This window comes from Hippopotamus amphibius, chromosome 3 (genome assembly GCF_030028045.1).
Source record: "Hippopotamus amphibius kiboko isolate mHipAmp2 chromosome 3, mHipAmp2.hap2, whole genome shotgun sequence".
In the NCBI taxonomy this organism is placed as follows: domain Eukaryota; kingdom Metazoa; phylum Chordata; class Mammalia; order Artiodactyla; family Hippopotamidae; genus Hippopotamus; species Hippopotamus amphibius.
In genome coordinates, this window is record NC_080188.1 from 119,085,118 (window position 1) to 119,106,520 (window position 21,403).

The 21,403-nt window shown below is 43.2% G+C and overlaps 1 protein-coding gene across 1 annotated transcript; it reads left to right on the forward strand.

Annotated features, from left to right (window-relative positions):
• Window positions 1-5,338: 5,338 nt before the first annotated feature.
• Window positions 5,339-21,124, forward strand: LOC130848270 (pregnancy-associated glycoprotein 2-like). Its single transcript, XM_057726540.1, has 9 exons — window positions 5,339-5,391; window positions 6,468-6,618; window positions 7,578-7,695; window positions 7,795-7,913; window positions 16,339-16,532; window positions 17,395-17,511; window positions 19,151-19,292; window positions 19,379-19,477; window positions 20,972-21,124. The coding sequence occupies exons 1-9, from the start codon at window positions 5,339-5,341 to the stop codon at window positions 21,122-21,124; spliced, it is 1,146 nt and encodes a 381-aa protein (XP_057582523.1).
• Window positions 21,125-21,403: the final 279 nt, after the last annotated feature.

Here is a 21,403-nt window from a genome sequence, read left to right on the forward strand (position 1 = left end):
ATTGTGACATTGTCTCTTCCCTGACACCCCCATTTTGCTTTCCTTACAACTGCTAAGGTTTCCAATCCTTTGGGTTAAGACTGAGAAGGTTGCACCAGTGTCTATGAGAAATTCTTTCAAATGGCCCAACACATCAATAGCTATCCAAGGCTCCACATTTGTTATGTAGATGGTGTTTCTAGGCAGACCCTCTTTTGGCTTTGTGCCCCTACAGACTTCTAATTGCAAAACCATCAATGGCTGAGGGGCCCCCATCACTCTTTGGCATCTGGGGCATTTCCTCTTCCAATGACATGGCTTTCTGCAAAGGGCATGTTGATCACAATTTTCCCTTAGTTGCCATTTTGTCCACACAGAATACATTGGCTTTGTAAGGGTACCCATGGGCTTTGTGGCTTGTCAGGACAAGGTTGGCCTGGAAAAAGCCAGCTTTCAAGTTGGTGGTCTCTGCATGGACAAAGCCTCTGCCATCATTTGGGCCTCTTGCATATTTCTCTGGGTGCATTCAGCCTTTTCCTTCATACTCCTATTTCTGAAAATCAAATAAGCCAATTGGAACAAATCATCCATCAGAATCTGAGGACCAGCATTTTTCCTGAATTTTGCACCTGATGTCTTGGGAAGATTTGCTAGGAAATGCATAGCCAAGAGGGCCTGTCCCTTGGGGTATGTGGGATCCACGTTCATTCAGGATCCTTTGCCCTGTAGTGTGTGTCAGTTAAAATGTCCTCTGTGTCTTCTTTGAGTTATCCCTCTGAGCTATACACTCTTTAAATTCCATTTGGGTTCCATTGCCTAGATTCAAGATCATGAATATTTGAACATAGGGTACTTCATTCCATTTTAAATTTCTAAACTCATATTGTGGCCAACTCTGATGACATAACCTACTAAGATTTTCCCTTTTAATTCCTGTATTCAAAATCTTTCCCAATCCCAGAGTATATGGCCCAGAGAGGTATTGGTTGGGATTCATTTAGCCTGGCCCACTTCAGAAAAGCCCGAAGTGATATGTCTAACTGGAGCTATCCAACATTCTTCTCTTAAGTCAAAATCAACCATGCAATATCATCAAGATTTGCACTTACTATTTTACATGCTATCCCTTTCAAGGTAATCTCCCAACCAGGTGTTTGTTCCCAAAAAGTTGTCACAAAGAAATAGCACAGAAGATGTCCCCAGTGGTGTTGACATAGAGAGGGTGTTGGTCAGGTATAAGTTGGGAATAAAGGGTCAGCACTGGTAAGGGTCAGAGGGAGGGGAGTAAATACAACAACTTGATGGTCACACAGATCTTCTGTGGTTAAAAGAAAAAGAAAGAAAGAAAAAGAAAGAAAGAAAGAAAGAAAGAAAGAAAGAAAGAAAGAAAGAAAGAAAGAAAGAAAGAAAGAAAGAAAGAAAGAAAAAGAAAGAAAGAAAGAAAGAAAGAAAGAAAGGAAGAAGGAAGGAAGGAAGGAAGGAAGGAAGGAAGGAAGGCAGGAAAGAAAGAAAGAAAGAAAAAGAAAGAAAGAAAGAAAGAAAGAAAGAAAGAAAGAAAGAAAGAAAGAAAGAAAGAAAGAAAGAAAGAAAGAAAGGAAGGAAGGAAGGAAGGAAGAAAGGGAGGTAGGTAGATATAGAGCAAGGAATGAATAAGAATGTAAGAATGTAGGGGGAAAAAAAATAACAAAACCTTAAGTAAAAGAATATAGAGATTAACAGTTTTGTCCTGATCTTACAGTTGAGTGTGTATGAGCATAGAGGATGGACCTGTCAGTCAAAAATGAGTAGAAATCAGCACAGTGTCCTCCCCAGTAAGCCTGGACGATGGTGTAACATGGGCCTCTTTAAGACCTTTTTGAGACGCTCAATATCTTCTTATGTTATCACTGTCCCTTCATGGAGGCCATCAGAAACCTATAACCTCGGATTGGAACTTGAACCTATGTGCCAGGACATGAACCCAGCCAAAACCCTGATTGGGACTAGAATCCACACGACTGAGACTCCACAGTGGCCGAAACCCAAAGTTTCCCAACTGAGATCACACACTAGGTTTCAGGACTTGAGGAAGCTCAAGTTCTTGATGTTTTCTCTCTGAGAGTACCCAGTGAGAGACAAACTGGTAGGTAAGAAATGGTTTTATTTAGAGAGAAACACACTCCATAGACAGACTGTGAGCCATCTCAGAAGGTGCGAAAGGCACCAGGGTTTTGGGTTGTCAGTTTTTTTAAGGCTGGGTACTTCCATAGGCTAATGAGTAAAAAGAATAGTTCACCTATTTCAAGAAGGGTTGGGGATTTCCGAGATTTGGACCATTGCTCAATTTCGATCCTTATGGTTGTATTTCTGATGCTCAAAGTCTATTGGAAGTCAACTTGTCTGCCACCCTGGGCCCATTGCTTCTACTCAGTTAATGTCATGTCCTCGGTCTATGTCATTCTTTCAAAGGTGGTGCCCTATCTCCTACCCCTCTGTTTCAAAAGTATCCTGCTTTTAGCCTCCTCATATGGATTCCTAAACTTTTTTTATGGTGCCCAGTGGTCTTTGAAGGTACTCAACTTTCTGGCCCTTCAAGATTCCCAGGGTTATCTTGTACATTTCTTGGCCCTGCCCTGAAATCAGCCATCTCTTCAAGAATCTCTGGATACTCTGTCAGGAAATGGTATTTATAGGCTACATGCCAGACCTCAGGATAGTCACTGTTATCAAGTTTTCATCACTTCTAGGCTTTTCAGTGGTCAAAGCAAAGAAGTACAGATTATCTTTTTAAAAGAGGAAAATACTTATTGGTACAAATTTTTACTTTCAATTCAAGTTTTAAAAACAGAGGCTTTTACTTAAGAGTTTGGCTGTATACATAAATATCTTTACTCTCTTTCACTGAAAGTCTTGCCTCATTACAGCATGAGGGTTAATCACTCACTTGCTTTAACTTGTATGCACATACATATGATACTTTCAAAATAACACTAGCAATATCACTAACAATAAGGTGTTGGACATTGTTTAATATTTCTTTGGTATTTTGTTTTTTATTTTGTTTTGGAGGGAGGGTGTTTTATTTCTTTGTTTGTCATAGCCCTTTGAAGAAATCTCACTCTGAATGTAGAGTCAAAATTCTGAATTTTAAATCCATTTAAGAAATGTTTTGTTGTGTGCAGCTATGTCTCCAAGTTGATAGAATTAGGTTCATTTGTCTTAGTTCTCAAATTCAACAGATGTGTTTATTTTTCCATTTTGCAGCACATTTATATGGTTGAAAACTTACACCGTAAAACAAGAAATGTCTCACTTCTGCCCCTGCCCCTCCCCTATAAATTACAATTTTTATTAGCTTTGATTTATTATCCCATGCTTCATATTGAAAATAGACATATATGTATATGAAAAAGCAACCAAATATGAGCACTATTCTGGTTCCTCTTTTAAAAAAAAACTAAACACTATACCCTGAAGATCTCACCTATTCCATGTCTCCCTCCATCCCAATTGTTCAGATGCCCTATGCCTTATTCAACAGTCCTCCGTGGATAGTCACTTCAAGTATGTTTCTAATCTTTTGCTTTTACAAACAATGTTGCAGTAAATAGCTTGTGCATATGTCTTTTGTATTTTTGCCAGTGAATCTTTGGGATAAATCCATAGAAGTAGAATTGCTGAGCTAAATGGTATTTGTTTGTGACATTTGCTAGATGTTTTCAAATCACCTTCATAGAGATTGAACCACCAAAACTGAATTTTAACAATATGGAAAAATGAGAAGGAAGATACAGCACACCGTCTATCACCCAACTGGTCACCAGGCCAGCCTCCCATTGTTATACCTTAGGCAGAGTCCTGGATTGATCTCACATAGGAACACCCAAGCCCTGGAAAACCAGGAAGAAGCCATAAAACTCCATTGTCTTTACTTTGGCTGGAATAGTTCTTTAACAGGTAGCCTATTAACCTCTGGCTGAACAGGAGCTCTGAGTGTTCTTTTTTGTCTTCTTTGAGAGATAAGATCCTTAAAAAGTATTTCTTTCTATGTTTGCCTTGGTAGACAACATATTTGAAGGAACAGATCCTATTAGGGAATTATATCAAATGCTCAGTGAGTGGACATTATTAAATTAGTTGTCTTAAAGGACCCTGCAGATTTTTCTTTACAAATGAAAGGAAAATTAACATGGTTAAGATGCATTGTCTCTTATTAATTCGACCGACATGAATTGAACCCTCTCTCTCTTTCCTCTCTACTTCTACATCTATGCGAGAAATAAAAACCTGCACAGCCTGCACGCTGAATCAAGCACACAATGATTTCAGGTTTGGCTCACACTGTGTTTTCTGAAGAAGAAGAGGAGGAGGAGGCGGAGGCGGAGGCTGAGGAGGAGGAGAAGAGTTGGTAACATTTAAAATCAGGGGATTTTACATTAGTATCCAGAGTTCTGACTTCTCTTGAAAACTTGGTCAAGCAGTCTGCTATCCAACATGGAAGACGATGGTTCAAGCTGAGAAGAGGCTGTCCACACTCATTGGGCATGTGTTGCCTACACAGTGCCATGATGCCCACCCAACCCTTCTATTCATTTATTTTGCGTCCTGGGCCATGAGTTTGTGAGAACTGCCCTAGACTGCTAGTTCATCGAAAATAGGACCACTGATGTCTTACTCAGCTTTGACTTCCCAGCATCTAACTCAGACCCCAGCACACAGGATTCTCTGTATATGTTTTTTCATTGATATAAAGTATCTTCTGGATGCATGCATCACATTTCTCCTAATAGTGAAACTCTGCAATTGTAATACTATGCTAGCCTAGATTTTTGATACATATTGGCAACATAAGTGCCTCTATTCTGTGCCATCTGTCCCACTATGTAAACCCACTCACTTTTATGTCATGGGGCTTCCTCTCAAGTCTTCACTTTGCCATTTGACTCTTTTCTACCTGTCAATATTTTCTGCAACTGAGGACAGCAATGTACATCTCGTGAATTTGCTAGGAAGACCATATGAGATCACAAATGGCAAGCATGGCCCCTAGCATTTACTTTCATTACGTTAGTAGCAGTGTTTCATATCCAAGTTGGCCAGAGTCTCCCTACTCTCAGCTAGTCCCTACAGTTCAGTTTGTTTCTTCAGCCAGGCCCCGAAGAAGAGATTACAGTAGAAATTTCTGTATTCTGTGAATTTTCTAAGTCCACTCCACACAGACATTGGTGGAAGCAAAGATTTTATCAACAGGTTCATATTTCTTATCAGATCCATCGGTGGCCTAAAGGGGACAATTAGGGCCAGACAGAGCATATATTACTAGGAGTTCTTGGCCAGCACTGCATGGTGTTTCTGGAGCAATTGGACCGATGAAAGTAACATGAAGTGGCTTGGGATCCTCTGGCTGATGGCCTTCTCAGAGTGCCTAGTCATGTAAGTATGGGGAATCTAAGTGGCAGCAACTCCCCTTCTGGTGTTTTTCTTGTCCTCTTACTCTTCCTCCCATTCGAGTTACAAAGGAATGTAATCATTCCCTGTCGGTCTTAAAATTCAACTCACACTTTTTGATGAGTACTTTACCATAGGCACTGTGGGGCCTAAGGTCCTTGGGGTCAGCATGCAGGGTTGCCGAACTCAGGGTGTCAGTCACGTCATGACCTATGTGAACATGGCATTCTTTGGAATTGTTCGGTGCAAAACCTCTGCAACTGTAAATGTAGTCCTATGGAACAGAATTTCTCCTGTATTTATTAGGTGTTTGTTCTGCTTTCTCTCTTTTTCTGTGTGAATGTGTCTGTGTCTTCATCTCTGTATCTCTTTTATCTCTCCATTTCTTTGGCTGTCTCCATGCATGCAGAACTCTCTGATGTTTTTTCTTCCTATTTTCACCCTCTAGTTTCTCTAGGCTCTTAATTTTTTAATTTATTGTCCATTTCCTGGCTTCCTCTCTCACCCCTCTCTTCTGCTTCAGTGCTGGAGAAAGGGGTACTTCCAGGCTGTTTTACCTCTAAAAATCAGTGTGACCACAGCCAGTTCATAATCTCCCTGCATTTCAAATTCCTCCCCTGTAAAAGAAGATAATGATCCTCCTTCTACCTCCTTCTAAGAGATTCTTCGAAAAAGATACACTGGAATGGCAATAGCAATGGTAATGGCTGCCGTTGTTAAGACTTCCTCTATATCAGGTACATTGTATCCATCATCTCACTTAATACCCACAACATTCTATGGGCAGGATGGAGATCATTATATTCCACCATTTTAACAGTGGAGAAACTGAGATAACAAATGGTCATACAACTTACCCACTATTACAAAACAGAACCTCTTCTCAAATTGAAGACATTACCCTGGTCTTGTCATAGTGAACTGATAATAACACAACACTCACAATAATGCTGGCAAAATACACAGCAGCATTACAATTCAAACTATGACAGTCTTACAATAACATGCATAGCTGATTGTTGTCCCTTCTTTGTTTCCTTTTTCCCAATATTTGGTGAAAGAATCCCTCTAATGAAGATCAAGACCATGCGAGAAACCCTCAGGGAAAAAAACTTGCTGAAACATTTCCTTGAGGAGGACACTTACAACACATCCCAGAATGCCCCAGATGACCCAAAGATTTTGATTCAACCCCTGAGGAACTACTTGGATGTGAGTGTGTTGGGAGGATGCTGCTCCGCAGCGCGCCCTGGTGCTCTTGCCTAACACTGGGGTTCATCTGGAAGGGCCAGGCTGGATGTTGGGCCTGGGGCTCCTGCAGGAAGCAGAAACACTGGGGAACAGGGACCCCATTTCCAGAGGAGAAGGCACTCTCATCCTGAGCTCTTGGTCTGTGGTGACTGGGCGCAGCAAGACCAGGGGGCAGGTAAAAATTCATTTCTGTGCCAAAGATATGTCATTAGTTTGTGGGAGATTGTTCTTTCTGAACTAAGTGAGCCATGGAGTTACAGATGAAAGGTGAGTCATGTCTGATCAAAAGATAAAGGCAACTGTACATCAAGTTTGCAACCCCAGCCAGAGGCAGTTCAGTCTCTGCAGGTCCAAGAAGGACACCAGTAAAAGCTACTTAGCCCTATGGCCTGTGACACAATAAAAATCTAACACTCTGGTTATTGTTATTGATTTTAAAACAGGTCTCATCTGTTTTTGAATGCATAGACCAGACAGAGTGATAGGCAAAGAGTAAATACACATCCAGTAAAAGGCTAAACGGTGTGGTTTTGATAGGATATGGTCTGAGTTTAGAGGAAGTGGCATGGGGTGACCTAGGAGGACCAAGAGGAGAAGGAAACATGCAGGCTGGGCCTTGAAGGGGAGACTGGAGAGCTTCTCAGATGAAGGCACCATGACTTCCCTAGAGGTCCAGTGGTTAAGGCTCTGTGCTAATACTGCACTGATGCAGGTTTGATCACTGGTTGGGGAACTAAGATCAGACATGGACAAACAAAAAATATCAAATGAAGGCACTGGTCTGAGCAGAGGCAGTGAGGTGGGGTGATTGCAAAATGATTTCAGGAGACATGGGACACCTAGAGATGGGCATCACTCCAGAATCAAGGGTAGCCAGGGAAGCCAGGCATGCCCTAACTACCTCACCCTGGCCCATGTAGCTGTCTTATATTGGCAAGATCACCATTGGAACACCCCCTCAGGAGTTCAGGGTCCTCTTTGACACCGGCTCATCTGACTTCTGGGTGCCCTCCATCTATTGCTCCAGTCCTTACTGCCGTAAGTACCCACCCACCCCCACCTGCTCATCTTGTACTCCTCTCCCACATACTTCTCCATCCTTGGCACCTGATGGGCACTAATATCTTGTATTTGCAGGTACACGCAAGCTCTTCAACCCTCGCTTGTCTGTCACCTTCCAGCGTTCAGGCCAGCTCTGCAACCTCAACTACTTCTCTGGGAAGATTGTTGGATTTCTTGGCTATGACACTGTTCGGGTAACTAGAAACAAATATCTGAGTCAGGGCTGGCCCTGGGAGTGACTGCTGCTTACAAAACAGATGTAGGATGAACTGGGAGAACCCATCTTTCCCAACGTACCTGTTGCTGGCCTCCAGGCCAGCAGCATGTGTCCCTGGAGATACAGTGCCCCTGCTAACACACAAACTCCTAGAATGGCTAACCCAGAGAGTGGCTTGGAGTATGGATTTGCAGGTCCTTAGCCCATGAGCAGCTCAATGTACATTTTTTTCTTTAGAATTGATTTTTTTCATCTTTATTGAAATATAATTGCTTTACAGTATTGTGTTAGTTTCTGCTGTACAACAAAGTGAATCAGCTATATGTATGCATACATTCCCATTCCCCTCCCTCTTGATCTTCCCTCCCACCCTCCCTACCCCAATCCTTTAAGTCTTCACAAAGAATCAATCTGATCTCCCTGAGCTCTGCAGCAGCTTCCCATGAGCCATCCATTTTACATTTGGTGGTATATATATGTCAATGCTACTCTCTCACTATGTCCCAGCTTTCCCTTCCCCCCATGTGTCCTCAAGTCTATTCTCTACATCTGTGTCACTATACCTTCCCTGATACTAGGTCCTTCAGTACAATTTTCTGGATTCCATATATATGCATTAGTATACGGTATTTGTTTTTCTCTTTCTGATTAACTTCACATTGTATGACAGACTCTGCCTCCATCCACCTCACTACAAATAACTCAATTTCATTCCTTTTTATGGGTGAGTAATAATTCACTGTATATATGTGCCATATCCTCTTTATCCATTCATCCGTCAATGGACATTTAGACTGCTTCCATGTCCTGGCTATTGTAAATAGTGCTGCAATGAATATTGGGAACATGTATCTTTTTTGAATTATGGTTTTCTCTGGGTATATGCCCAGTAGTGGGATTTCTGGGTCATATGGTGGTTTTACTTTTAGTTTTTTAAGGAACCTCCATACTGTTCTCCATAGCGGCTCTATCAATTTACATTCCCACCAACAGTGCAGGAGGGTTCCCTTTTCACCACACCCTCTCCAGCATTTATTGTTTCTAGATTTTTTGATGATGGCCAGTCTGATGGGTGTGAAGTGATAACCTCACTGTGGCTTGGATTTACATTTCTCTGATGATTAGTGATGTTGAGCATTTTTTCATGTGTTTGCTGGCCATCTGTATCTCTTCCTTGGAGAAATGTCTGCTTAGGTCCCTCAGCCATTTTTGGATTGGTTTGTTTGTTTTTAGGATATTGAGCTGCATGAGCTGCTTCCGTATTTTGAAGATTAATCCATTGTCAGCTGCTTCATTTACAAATATTTTCTCCCATTCTGAGGGTTGCCTTTTTATCTTGTTTATTGTGTCCTTTGCTGTGCAAAAGCTTTTAAGTTTCATAAGGTCCCACTTGTTTATTTTTCTTCTTATTTCCATTATTCTGGGAGATGGGTCAAAAAGGATCTTGCTATGGTTTATGTCATAGAGTCTTCTACCTATCCTTTCCTCTAAAAGTCTTATAGTGTCCTGTCTCACATTTAGGTCTTTAATCCACTGAGTTTATTTTTGTGTATGGTGTTAGGGGGTTTTCTAATTTCATTCTTTTACAAGTTGCTGTCCAGTTTTCCCAGCACCACTTAGTGAAGAGGCTGTCTTTTCTCCATTGTATGTTCTTGCATCCTTTGTCACAAATTCCATGGCCACATGTGTGTGTGGGTTTATCTCTGGGTTTTCTATCCCATACCATTGATCTATATTTCTGTTTTTGTGCCAGTACCATATTGTCTTGATTATTGTAGCTTTGTGGTATTGTCTGAAGTCTGGTAACCTGATTCATCTAGCTCAGTTTTTCTTTCCCAAGATTGTTTTGGCTATTCAAGTTCTTTTGTGTTCCAATACAAATTGTAATCTTTTTTTTTTTTTTGTTCTAATTCTGTGAAGAATGTGATTGGTAATTTGATAGGGACTACATTGTATCTATAGATTACTTTGGGTAGTATAGTCATTTTCACAATATTGATTCCTCAATCCAAGAACATGGTATATTTCTCTAACTGTTCTTGTCATCTTTGATTTCTTTCATCAGCATTTTATAGTTTTCTGAGTACAAGTCTTTTGTATCCTTAGGTAGGTTTATGCCTAGGTATTTTATTATTTTTGTTGGGATGGTAAATGGGATAGTTTCCTTAATTTCTTTTCCTGATTTTTCATTTTTAGTGTATAGGAATGAAAGAGATTTCTGTGAACTAATTTTGTATCCTGCAACTTTTCCAAATTCATTGATGAGTTCTAGCAGTTTTCCAGTGGCATTGTTAGGCATTTTCTATGTATAGTATCATATCATCTGCAAACAGTTACAGTTTTACTTCTTCTTTTCTAATTCATATTTATTTTATTTATTTTTCTTCTCTGATTCCTGTTCTTAGGACTTCCAAAACTATGTTGAATAAGAGTGGGGAGAGTGGACATCCTTGTCTTGTTCCTGACCATAGTGCCAATGCTTTCTGTTTTTCACCGTTGAGAATAATGTTTGCTGTGGGTTTGTCATGTATGGCCTTTATTATCTTGAGGTAGGTTCCCTCTATGCCCATTTTCTCGAGAGATTTTACCATGAACAGTTGTTGAATTTTGTCAAAAGCTTTTTCTGCATTTATTGTAATGATCATATGGTTCTTATTCCTTAAATTGTTTATATGGTGTATCACATTGATTGATTTGCATATGTTGAAGAATCCTTGCATTGTTGGGATAAATCCCATTTTATCATGGTGTATGATTCTTTTAATGTGTTGTTGGATTCTGTTTGCTAGTATTTTGTTGAGGAGTTTTGCATCTATGTTCATCACTGATATTGGTCTGTCATTTTCTTTCTTTCTTTCTTTCTTTCTTTCTTTCTTTCTTTCTTTCTTTCTTTCTTTTGTGATATCTTGTTCTGGTTTTGGTATCAGGGTGATGGTGGGTACAAATTTGGGAGCATCCCTCCCTCTGCAATTTTTGGAAGAGTTTGAGAAGGATGTGTGTAAGCTCTTCTCTAAATGTTTGATAGAATTCACATGTGGAGTCATCTGGCCCTGGGATTTTGTATGTTGGAAGATTTTTTTATTACTGGTTCAAAATCTTTACTTGTGATAGGTCTGTGTATATTTTCTAATTCTTCCTGAGTCAGTCTTGGAAAATTGTACCTTTCTAAGAATTTGTCCATTTCTTTCAGGTTGTCCATTTTATTGGCATATAGTTGTTTATAGTAGTCTCTTACACTCTTCTGTATTTCTGCAGTGTCAGCTGTGATTTCTCCTTTTTCATTTCTAATTTTATTCATTTGTGTCCTCTCCATTTTTTTTTTTTTGATGAGTCTGGCTAAAGGTTTACCAATTCTGTTTATCTTCTTAATGAACCAACTTTTAGTTTTAATGTTTTCTATTGTTTTCTTCATTTCTAATTTATTTATTTCTGCTCTGATCTTTATGATTTATTTTCTTCTACTGACATTATGTTTTCTTGCTCTTCTTTTGCTAGTTGTTTTAGGTGTATGGTTAGACTGTTTATATGAGATTTTTCTAGTTTCTTGAGGTGAGATTAAATTGCTATAAACTTCCCTCTTAGAACTGCTTTTACTGCATCACATAGGTTTTGGGGTCTTCACGTTTTCATTGTCATTTATTTCTATGTATTTTTAATTTCTTCTTTGATTTCTTAGTGATCATTTGGTTATTTAGTTGTGCACTGTTTAGCCTCCATATATTTGTGTTTTTTACAGTTTTTTTTTTTTTCCCTGCAGTTGATTTCTAATCTTATAGTGTTGTGGTCAGAGAAGATTCTTGATATGCATTAAATTCTCTTAAATTTTCCAAGGCTTGATTTGTGACCCAAGGTGTGATCTATTGTAGAGAACATTCCATGTCCACTTGAGAAGAAATTGTATTATGCCACTTTCAGGTGGAATGTCCTATAAATATCAATTAAATCTACCTGGTCCTTTGTGTCATTTAAAGCTTGTGTTTCCTTATTCATTTTCTATTTGGATGATCTGTCCATTGGTGTAAGTGGGGTGTTAAAGTCCCTTACTATTATTGTGTTACAGTTGATTTCCATTTCTATGGCTGATAGCATTTGCCTTATTCATTTAGGTGCTCCTCTGTTTGGTGTATAAATATTTCTAATTGTTATATTTTCTTCTTGGATTGACCCCTTGATCATTATATAGTATCATTCCTTACCTCTTGTAACATTCTTTATTTTAATGTCTATTTTATCTGATATGATTATTGCTATTCCAGCTTTCTTTTGCATGGATTATCCTTTTCCATCTCTTCACTTTCTGTCTGTATGTGTCCCTAGGTCTGAAGTGGCTCTCTTGTAGACAACATAGATATGGGTCTAATGTTTATATCCATTCAGCCAGTCTGTGTCTTTTGGTTGGAGTATTTAATCCATTTACGTTCAAGGTTATTATCCATATGTATGTTCCTATTATCATTTTCTTAATTGTTTTTGACTTGTTTTGTGGGTCATTTTCTTCCCTTGTGCTTCCCTCCTAGAGAAGTTCCTTTAGCATTTGTTGTAAAGCTGGTTTGGTGGTGTTGAATTCTCTTAGATTTTGCCTGTCTTTAAAGCTTTTGATTTCTCTGTCAAATCTAAATGAAATCCTTGCTAGGTAGACTAATCTTGGTTGTAGGTTTTTCTCTTTCATCACTTTAAATATATCCTGCCACTCCCTTCTGGCCTGTGGAGTTTCTGCTGACAAATCAGCCGATAACCTTATGGGGATTCCTTTGTATGTTATTTGTTGCTTTTCCATTACTGCTTGTAATATTTTTTCTTTATATTTTATTTTTGTTAGTTTGATTAATATGTGTCTCGGTGTGTTTCTATTTGGGTTAATCCTGTATGGGAATCTCTGTGCTTCCTGGATTTGGGAGACTATTTCCTTTCCCATGTTAAGGAGGTTTCCCATTATAATCTCTTCAAATATTTTCTCAGACCCTTTGTTTATCTCTTCTTCTTCTTGGACCCCCCTAATTCAATTGTTGGTGCATTTAGTGTTATCCCAGAGGTCTCTGAGACTGTCCTACATTCTTTTCTTTTTTTTTTTTATTCTCTTCTTTGGCAGTTATTTCCGCCATTCTATCTTCCATCTCACTTATTCATTCTTCTGCCTCATTTATTCTTTTATTGATACATTCCAGAGCATTTTTCATCTCAGTTATTGTGTTGTTCACCTTTATTTGTTTGTTCTTTAGTTCTTCTAGATCTTTTTAATCATTTCTTGTATTTTCTACAGCTGTGCCTCCATTCTATTTCCAACATTCTGGATCATCTTTACTATCACTACTCTAGAATTCTTTTTCAGCTAGGTTGCTTATTTTCTCTTCCTTTATTTGTTTTTGTAGGTTTTTACTTTGTTCTTTCATCTGTGACATATTTTGTCATCTTTTTTATTTTTATTTATTTATTATTATTTTTTTTTTATTGGCTGGATTGTGTTCCTTTCTTACTGGTTGTCTGGCCTGAGGCTTCAAGCATTGGAGTTTGTAGGATGTTGAGTAAAAGTGGGTCTTGGTGCCAAGGTAAAAACCTCTGCAAGTTCTCAGTCTGATGAATATTCCATGGGACCTTGGGTTCCCTGTTAGCATGATGTTTTGGACTCAGAGATCCCACTGCAGGAGCTCAGGCCTGACCCCAGGCTTGTGCACCAAGATCACACAAGCTGCCCAGAGCAGGAGAAATAATGGAGCAGAACAGTAACAGAATAAATAATATAATAAGGTTTGAAAACATCTAGCAGATATGCTAAAAAAATTAATAAAATAGATGAAGCAAAAACTGGAAGGTAAAAGAGAACTACAATAATAAAAAAAGAGGAGGGAGGGAAAGCCAGAAAAGGCCTTGGATGTGGGAGGTGGTGCTTAGGTGGGGGTGGGGGGTTAGGGAGTGGGTGGGGCATAAGCTTAGGTCCCACAGAGCCAGAAAAGGTCTTGGGGGGTTGTGGGGAGTGTCACTTAGGCTCAGTGAGGCAGGAGGGGCCCAGGAGTGCCTCTGACCCTCGGGGCAGAGGACCAGGTTCAGGATCCCAGCAGGCTCCCTGGGCCTGGGTGGGTGGGGAAAATGCTAGGGGCTTCCCCCAGTCCTCTGATCTCAGAGTGTCCTTCCCCCTTGGCCTCTCTTCTTCCCCACCCACTCCCTCCTATGCCTCCTACGTCACCCATGTGGTTGAAGGTGGCACTGGAAGGCAGGAGACCAGATCTGGAAGCCCAACAGGCTTCTTGGGGCCAACTGGGCAAGGGAAACACCAGGCATGTCCCCAGATCTCCCAGTCCCAGAGAGGTCTGCTTCTCTTCCCCTTCCCTCTTCCTCTCTCCCTCCCACTTGCCTAGGACCCATGCAGCCAGAGGGGGCCCTGGACTGAGAAGGACTAAGTCCAGGAGTCCAGCAAGTTTCCTGGTACCAAGTGGGCATGAAAATAACCTGTGATGTCTCCTCTGGTCCTCTGATCATGGAAGGTCCCCACAGCCCCCCACACATCTGTCTCTCCTCTTCTCTGTCCTCAGCCCTCCTATTTTTCCAAGACCAACATGTCTCAGAGGGAGGCCTGGAGTTTTGGGCACCAGGCCTGGGAGCACAGCAGGCTTCCCAGGCTGAGTGGGCAGAGGAAATGCCTTTTATGCCTCCCTGATCCTCTGATCTCAGAGGACTCCTCCCCCCATCTACCTCTCCTCCTCTCCCAGCATTTCCCTCCTATGGCCCCTAGGACCACAGCCCTGGAGTGCCTTTGGAAAGTGCAAGGCTTGACCAAGGAGCTCAGCAGGCTTCCTGGGGCCAAACAGGTGGAGAAATGGCCAGCAGCACATTCCCTGCTCCTCTGGACATAGGGGGTTCCCCCAACTATTTGCATCTCTTTCTTTTCTCTACCTCCTCTCTCCCTCCCTTCCATTCAGCCAGGATCCACATGGCCAGACGGGGCCCCAGAGAAGGAAGGACCAGACCCAGGACCCCAAAAGGCTTCTAGGGAACCAAGTGGGCAGGGGAAAAGCCCTCCCAATTCTGCTCATTCTGCAATCTTGGCAGGAAACTCCAACAATCTGCCTCTCCATCTCTTCCCCCATCCTCCCTCTCTCCTACACCCATAGGACCCAAGGGTCATAGACAGGGCCTCAGAAGGTGGAGGACCTGGCTGGGGAGCCCAGCAGACCTCCGGGCTGCTTGGGAAGGGAAAATTACACATGCTTCCTGCTGGTCTTGTGAGACCCCAAGGGTCCCTCCAGATAGGAAACTCCCCCATCCCCCAGTCACCCCTCAGGGGCGCCAGTCCTATTTGGCCTCAACTTCTACTCTCCCCTGACTCCCCCCCACCATGCTCTACCTGGCCGCTCAGGGCTTCCTCTGGTCTCCTTGGGCCCCGAGGTCCCCCGATAGTGTCTGGCAACTGGGCTAGGTATCTCAAGGTTCATTTTGCAAAAAGCAGGGAAGGGGGGAGAAACGTACCCACTTTTCTATTCTTAGACTGTGCCATGCACTTTCATGCTAATAAAGTGTTTAATCCTGCAACAAATCCACACAGCAAGTACTATAATTAGCTCCTTTATACAGAGGAGGGAACTGAGGTGCAGAAAGCCAGGACCTAGCCAAGGTCAGGCATCTGGTAAGTGATGGAGATGGGATGGGCAGTCAGGATTCATGCAGGTGTGGGGATTTTGGGGAGAGGATAAAACTGATCTTGGGCCTCTGGGGGAACCTAAGGGCTTCAGATATCTGGGCAGGGAAAGCAAGAGGACACACATGAGGGAGGGGCTTGATAAATGGATTCCCACTCTAGGGAGCCTTTGAGAGTCTAATAAAATCTATGGCCTGCTTCCCTCAAAGGGCTTGATTACCCTCTCTCTCTCTGTGTCTTTTTGTCTTTCTGTCTGTCTGTCTCTCTCTTTAATACACACATCTCCAAAAGCATGTTTCCCAGGTATAATTTTCATTAGAAACTTGTCACTAACCGTGTATATTGGGTTTCTGTTTTCCTGGGCAGATGCAGAATCCAGAGTTCATTCCAATGAATTCAGTCCATTTCTGTCATCTGATCATAGTGATGCCAAAGAAAAGACTACCCTGCTCTCTACTCATTTTGTCCTCCAGTTTGAACCATTTGCTCTGATCCTGAATTTCAGTTTCCCCACATGTACAGAATGCATGAGGCAATTTGACTCCCTTCAGCTGGTGTGTGCAGGAGAAGCAGGTGTTGGTTAATATCCACAGCTCTGCACAAAAGGAACCCGAATTCCTGTCCCAACTGGGTCTAACCATCTGAGGCCCACCCAGGGCACAGCCAGGCTGCAGGATTTCTCTTCGGTTCTAATGACATCTCCAGCCCAGCCCAGCCCAGTCCCGGCTCCACTTCCCAAAACTTTGTGTGGGAACACTCTCTTCTCCCACAGATTGGGAATCTTGTCGTCATGGCCCAGGCCTTTGTCTTGAGCAAGAAACAGATTGGGACGGATGGTGCAAAGTTTGATGGCATCCTGGGCCTGGGCTATCCCAAGCTCAGCACGCTAGCGGTCACCCCCGTCTTCGACAACATGAACAGACAGGGCGTTATTTCTCAGCCTGTCTTTGCCTTCTACTTTCGCACGTAAGTCTGGACTGGATAAGCCATCTCTCTAAATCAGTTGTAAGATGCTTTCAGTTACATGAAAAATTAAAGACTGCCTGATACAGAAGTTTCCTGACAGACAGTCTAGTCCAACATAACTAAGGTCCCAGGGCCAAATCTGCCACTGCCATTGGATTCTCTAATTAAAATTTTATTGGTACATAGCCATGGTCATGAACTCGAGCACAGTGGCTTAGTCCAGGTTGGAGGAGGGAAGAGGGAGTGCAATGGAAGGTATCAGGACACAGGTTGGAGAAAAAGTCATCAGCATCAGGATTTGCAGATGGATTTGATATGGAAAGAAGGAGCAGGACAGCAGGAATGTTTACTTCCTCACTAATAGTTTACTAGGAGCCCAGGACCAACTACACAATTGGCAGGATCCAGTGCAAAATGAAAATGTGGGAATCCTATTCAAAAAATAATAGGAATTTAGAGACAGGGAGAGAGGACATGTGGGACCCTGCTGAGTTTGTGCCCCATGGATGGCAAAGGTCACAGGATGGTGAAGCCAAACCTAAGTTCGCCTGAAAGCAGGCCCTTAGTGCCTTCCAGCCTCAGCTTTTCTGAAAAATGACAGCTTTCATAAAGGGGAAGCCAGACCCTGCCAGCATGGTGTCCTCTGAGGGTATCTATGAGCACACTCTGGTTGCTGGAGGGGACCAGGCCCTCTTCAGAAGGGTGAGAGGTCAGAGTGCAGCAAGGCTGCCCAGCTTCAAACCTCTTCCTTGCCACTTAGTGGGTAAATGACCTACCATCTGATGGGTGGATAAGCACGGCCCTCAAACAGTGAGTGGTGTTATTTTCCTACCATGAGCCTTCCTTCTTCCTCCCTTTGCAGCGGGAAGGTGAATGGCAGCGTGGTGATGTTTGATGGGGTGGACCACAGCTACCACAAAGGACAGCTCAAGTGGATTCCAGTGTCCCACACTGATTACTGGCGGATGAATATGAACCGGTAAGCCTGTGCCTCTGAGGACTACCCCAATTGATGCTCTCACACATGTGCAAGGACACATGCAGGCACACACAAATGCACACATAGATACACAGTCACACACACACACATAGTCCACCCACAAAGATACACATATAAACAGACACAGAAACACATATAAACAAACACATTTGCACACATATAATGAGGTGCAGGAACACAGATACCCACACACACATATTCAGACACATTCAGAGACACACAGGGCTGCACAGAGACACACAGAGATACATATACAGACACACACACAAACACACACACAAACACACACATACACACACCACTTACAGGCTCATAATCACCCCAGGCCTCCTACCCAGGGCCCTGACCAGGGTCCTGAACAGGGTCCTGAGAGGTGCGTGCACCCTGGAGAAGGCTGCACCCACTGCTCTGGGAGGCAGATGGCATGGTTTGAGGACCCTAACATGCTGTGAAAAGAGGATCAGGGAGAATTTCACCAGCCTGATCAGGGTTGTGATAAGATGACCATCTGTCCAGGGTTACCTGGGAATGAGGGAGTTCTTAGAATACAAAAATGCCAGTTTAAAAACAGGGAAAGTCCTGGAAAGACTGGGAGAACTGGTCACCTTAGGGAAAAGGTTAGCAACAGTGGAGAAAGGCTGGATGCATTCCTGAGATCTGAAACCAACTCATACAAAGAGACACTCCCCTGAACTATTGCCACCCGACTCCCTATCCCAGGAACACGTGGGGCAGGGGTTGTGACAGAGAGAATCAGGAAGCTAGCATTCAGCAATGGCCTGAGAACAGGTGGCAATAACTGATGGGATTCTCTGTGATATCCTCAGACAGTTGCTTATGGGTCCTTTGGAGTCCCCCTGGGCTACTTCGGGCATCACCTGGCCAGGGGCCTCTGTGTTTGAGCCATTTGAGGGGGCCGTGCTGGGAAACAACCTCTCCCAGGGCAGCCTGTTTTCCCCTCCTCAAAACTCTGAGCATCTGCTTCCCCAGAGAGCCTGCAGCTTCACTGTGTGAGTTGACCCATTGCTGGTTGGACACCAGGCACAGGTATCTGGTTATTTCTCATACATTTCTTCACTCACTCACTCACTCACTCATTCATTCATTAATTCACTCAACAAACATACATTGTGCATCCACCATGTGCTGGGCACTTGAGGGAGGCACTGAGGATACAGCTTGCCCTTATATGTAGTGAAGCACACATACATGAAATGAGTCACACATGTAATGAATTACCACTTCAGTACTTGCTACAAATAAGAAAGAGTCAAAGAAGGGTGACCAAGACAGGAGCTTGAGCTAATCTGGAGGAAGGACTTCCCTGAAAAAGTGACATTTAATCCAGAACCTGGAATATGACCAGAAATTAGCTAGACAATGGGAATGGGGGTCTTCTAGGAAGGCCGAGCAGCACATGCCAGGGCCCTGAGGCACTAAAGAGTCCGGTGCATTCAAGAACTGAAAGGAAGTCAAAGAATGTTAGGTGACCAGAGCAAAGGAAAACAGAGTCGGGTCATGAGCCGAAGGTCTGTTATAGAGGTAGTCAGGGAGGAGGGTAGTCATATGGGGAGACTTCAGAGTGATCCTGGTGTCTAATTATCCCACTGTTTCCCAGTATCACCATGAACGGGTTGGTTATTGGTTGTTTCCACGGCTGCCAGGCCATTCTGGATACCGGGAGCCCGCTTCTGCTTGGCCCAACTGAACATGTCACTGCCATCCAGAAGCTCATCAGTGCCACATCTTCCGGTGAAGAGGTGAATGGACATGCCACAGGGTCACTCTAGGGCTCTCCACACACCAGGGATAAACTGGGCCAACCTCTTTATTCTTTCTCTAACAGTACACGGTACCATGTAGTAGCATCAGACGTCTGCCTAATATCATTTTCACCATCAACGGCAATGACTTCCCAGTTCCCAGTAAAGCCTACATCTGGAAGGTGAGGGGCCATCCCTGGGGACTGGTTCTGAAATCTGGGCCTTGCAGGAACCCTTGGGCTGGCTCTAGGAGGAGGGGGTCCACTATAGTCCAAGCCACACTCTTACAGAAGCTGCTGAGTCCCTGTGGCTGGGACAGTGCCTCCCACAAAGCAACCGATTGAAAGTAAAGGGCATTCTGAGACATCCATCATGCTGGCATAAATGGAGACACCATCCCATGCCGGCATGGTGTGAGGCACAAGGAGAGGGGAACACTAAGAGCCTCTGCCCTCATAGAGCTTCACTTCCTCCAGAGCCCTCGGATGGATGAAAACGGAAAGTCAGCTCTAGCAATTCCTGAAATAGGCCCTGTGACAAGTGAGGTTGGCTGTGGACACTCTCAGTGTGTTATCCTACCATAACGATTAACAGTCACCATTCCCACCTTGAGAGTGTCCTGGTTGGATGATTGATTATATGGTTCCCATAGTCCTCCCTCTCCAGCTTCCCCTGGCTAAGCTACCAGAACCCTCTGTGGGGAGGTTGGGTTCTCATGTGTGTAAAGGGTGCACAGTGACTGCACAGCCCCAGCACAGGGTTGAGGGTTCATGTCATCATCCTATGAGAGTTCATAGGAGGCTGCTGGGCTCAAAGAAGGCTATGAGGAAGACAGGGAATTTCAGTAATCAAAACCTCCAGTGTCATGGAGGCATTGAGGAGGCCTGCTTAGGTTGAGGCAAATATACACTCGACTCCATGCAAATGGCACCCCCAGGGGCTGAACCAAGCTATGCCAGGGCCAGATTAGGGGTGATGAGGGCTACAGACAAGGGGAGCAGCAGGGTAATTAACCCAACCCAGCCTGGAGTGGCCAGGGAGGGTGAGCATGGGTCCAGGAAGTCTTCCTAGGTGGGCTGAGCACAGTCTTAAAGAACAGAATGTGGGGAAGAGGGATAAGAAAAGGCATTCTCCATGAGAGAAAACAGCAAGCACGGGTCAAAAGGAAAGAAACACAGGAACTACGACAGTAGGAATGAAACAGGAAGTACGGCCATTCTTCTTCTTCTTCGTACTGAAGTATACTTGATTTACAATATTGTCTTAATTTGTGCTGTACAGCAGTGACACAGACACAGACACACACACACACACACACACACACACACACACACATTCTTTTTCCTATCATTTTCCTTTATGGTTTATCATGTGATGTTGAATACAGTTCATTGTGCTATACAATAGGACCTTGTGGTTTTTCCATCCTAAATATAGTAATATGGATCTGCTAACCACAAACTCCCAATCCATCCATCCCCACCTCCCTCTCTCAGGGAAAACTTGTCTTGGCCTTTCTTGTTATTGGATGGGCATTCCACTTCCACAGCTGCTAGGAGAGCCACTAGGTTCTTACAAAAGGAGGCAAATAAAACCGAGAAGCCACTGGCTCTGGATGCTGAAGGGGTGGCATATAAGCACTGAGGCTGACCTAGGTGTATTTCCATCTCCCCTAGGGTCCTAAGGGCATCTGTTTCAGCAACTTTGGAGGGGGCACCGAGAGCTTCAAACTGCCGGAGAAATGGATCCTGGGTGAAGTCTTCCTAAGGGTGTATTTCTCAGTTTATGACCGGGAAAACAGAAGGATTGGCCTGGCTCCTGCAGTGTAACTGCTGGGGCTGCTTTAGGAATCAATCAGGCCCACTCCAAGCACACACTCACTCACACATTGGGCATTCCCACCTAGAGATAGTGGTTGACTGTGTTCGGTGCTCTGCAAAGTCCTATTCTGAGGAAGGAATAAAGGATTCCATTCCCAATGGTGCTAATAGGAATGGGTGCCTGTCTTTTGATCAGGTAGGTGCCTCAAAAGCCAGCAGGATGTAGAACCCCATCTGAACTACAAGAGGAGTCCAACTCCAACTAGCTTCAAATAAAGGGAACACCTA

What these genes read in the sequence shown, in the direction of transcription:
- LOC130848270 (XM_057726540.1), top strand. Translation starts at nt 5,339, where the DNA reads ATGAAGTGGCTTGGGATCCTCTGGCTGATGGCCTTCTCAGAGTGCCTA. An exon ending in TTGCTCCAGTCCTTACTGCC is followed by an intron (nt 7,696 to 7,794) that starts GTAAGTACCCAC and finishes TTGTATTTGCAG; the next exon opens with GTACACGCAAGCTCTTCAAC. An exon ending in TGGCGGATGAATATGAACCG is followed by an intron (nt 17,512 to 19,150) that starts GTAAGCCTGTGC and finishes ACTGTTTCCCAG; the next exon opens with TATCACCATGAACGGGTTGG.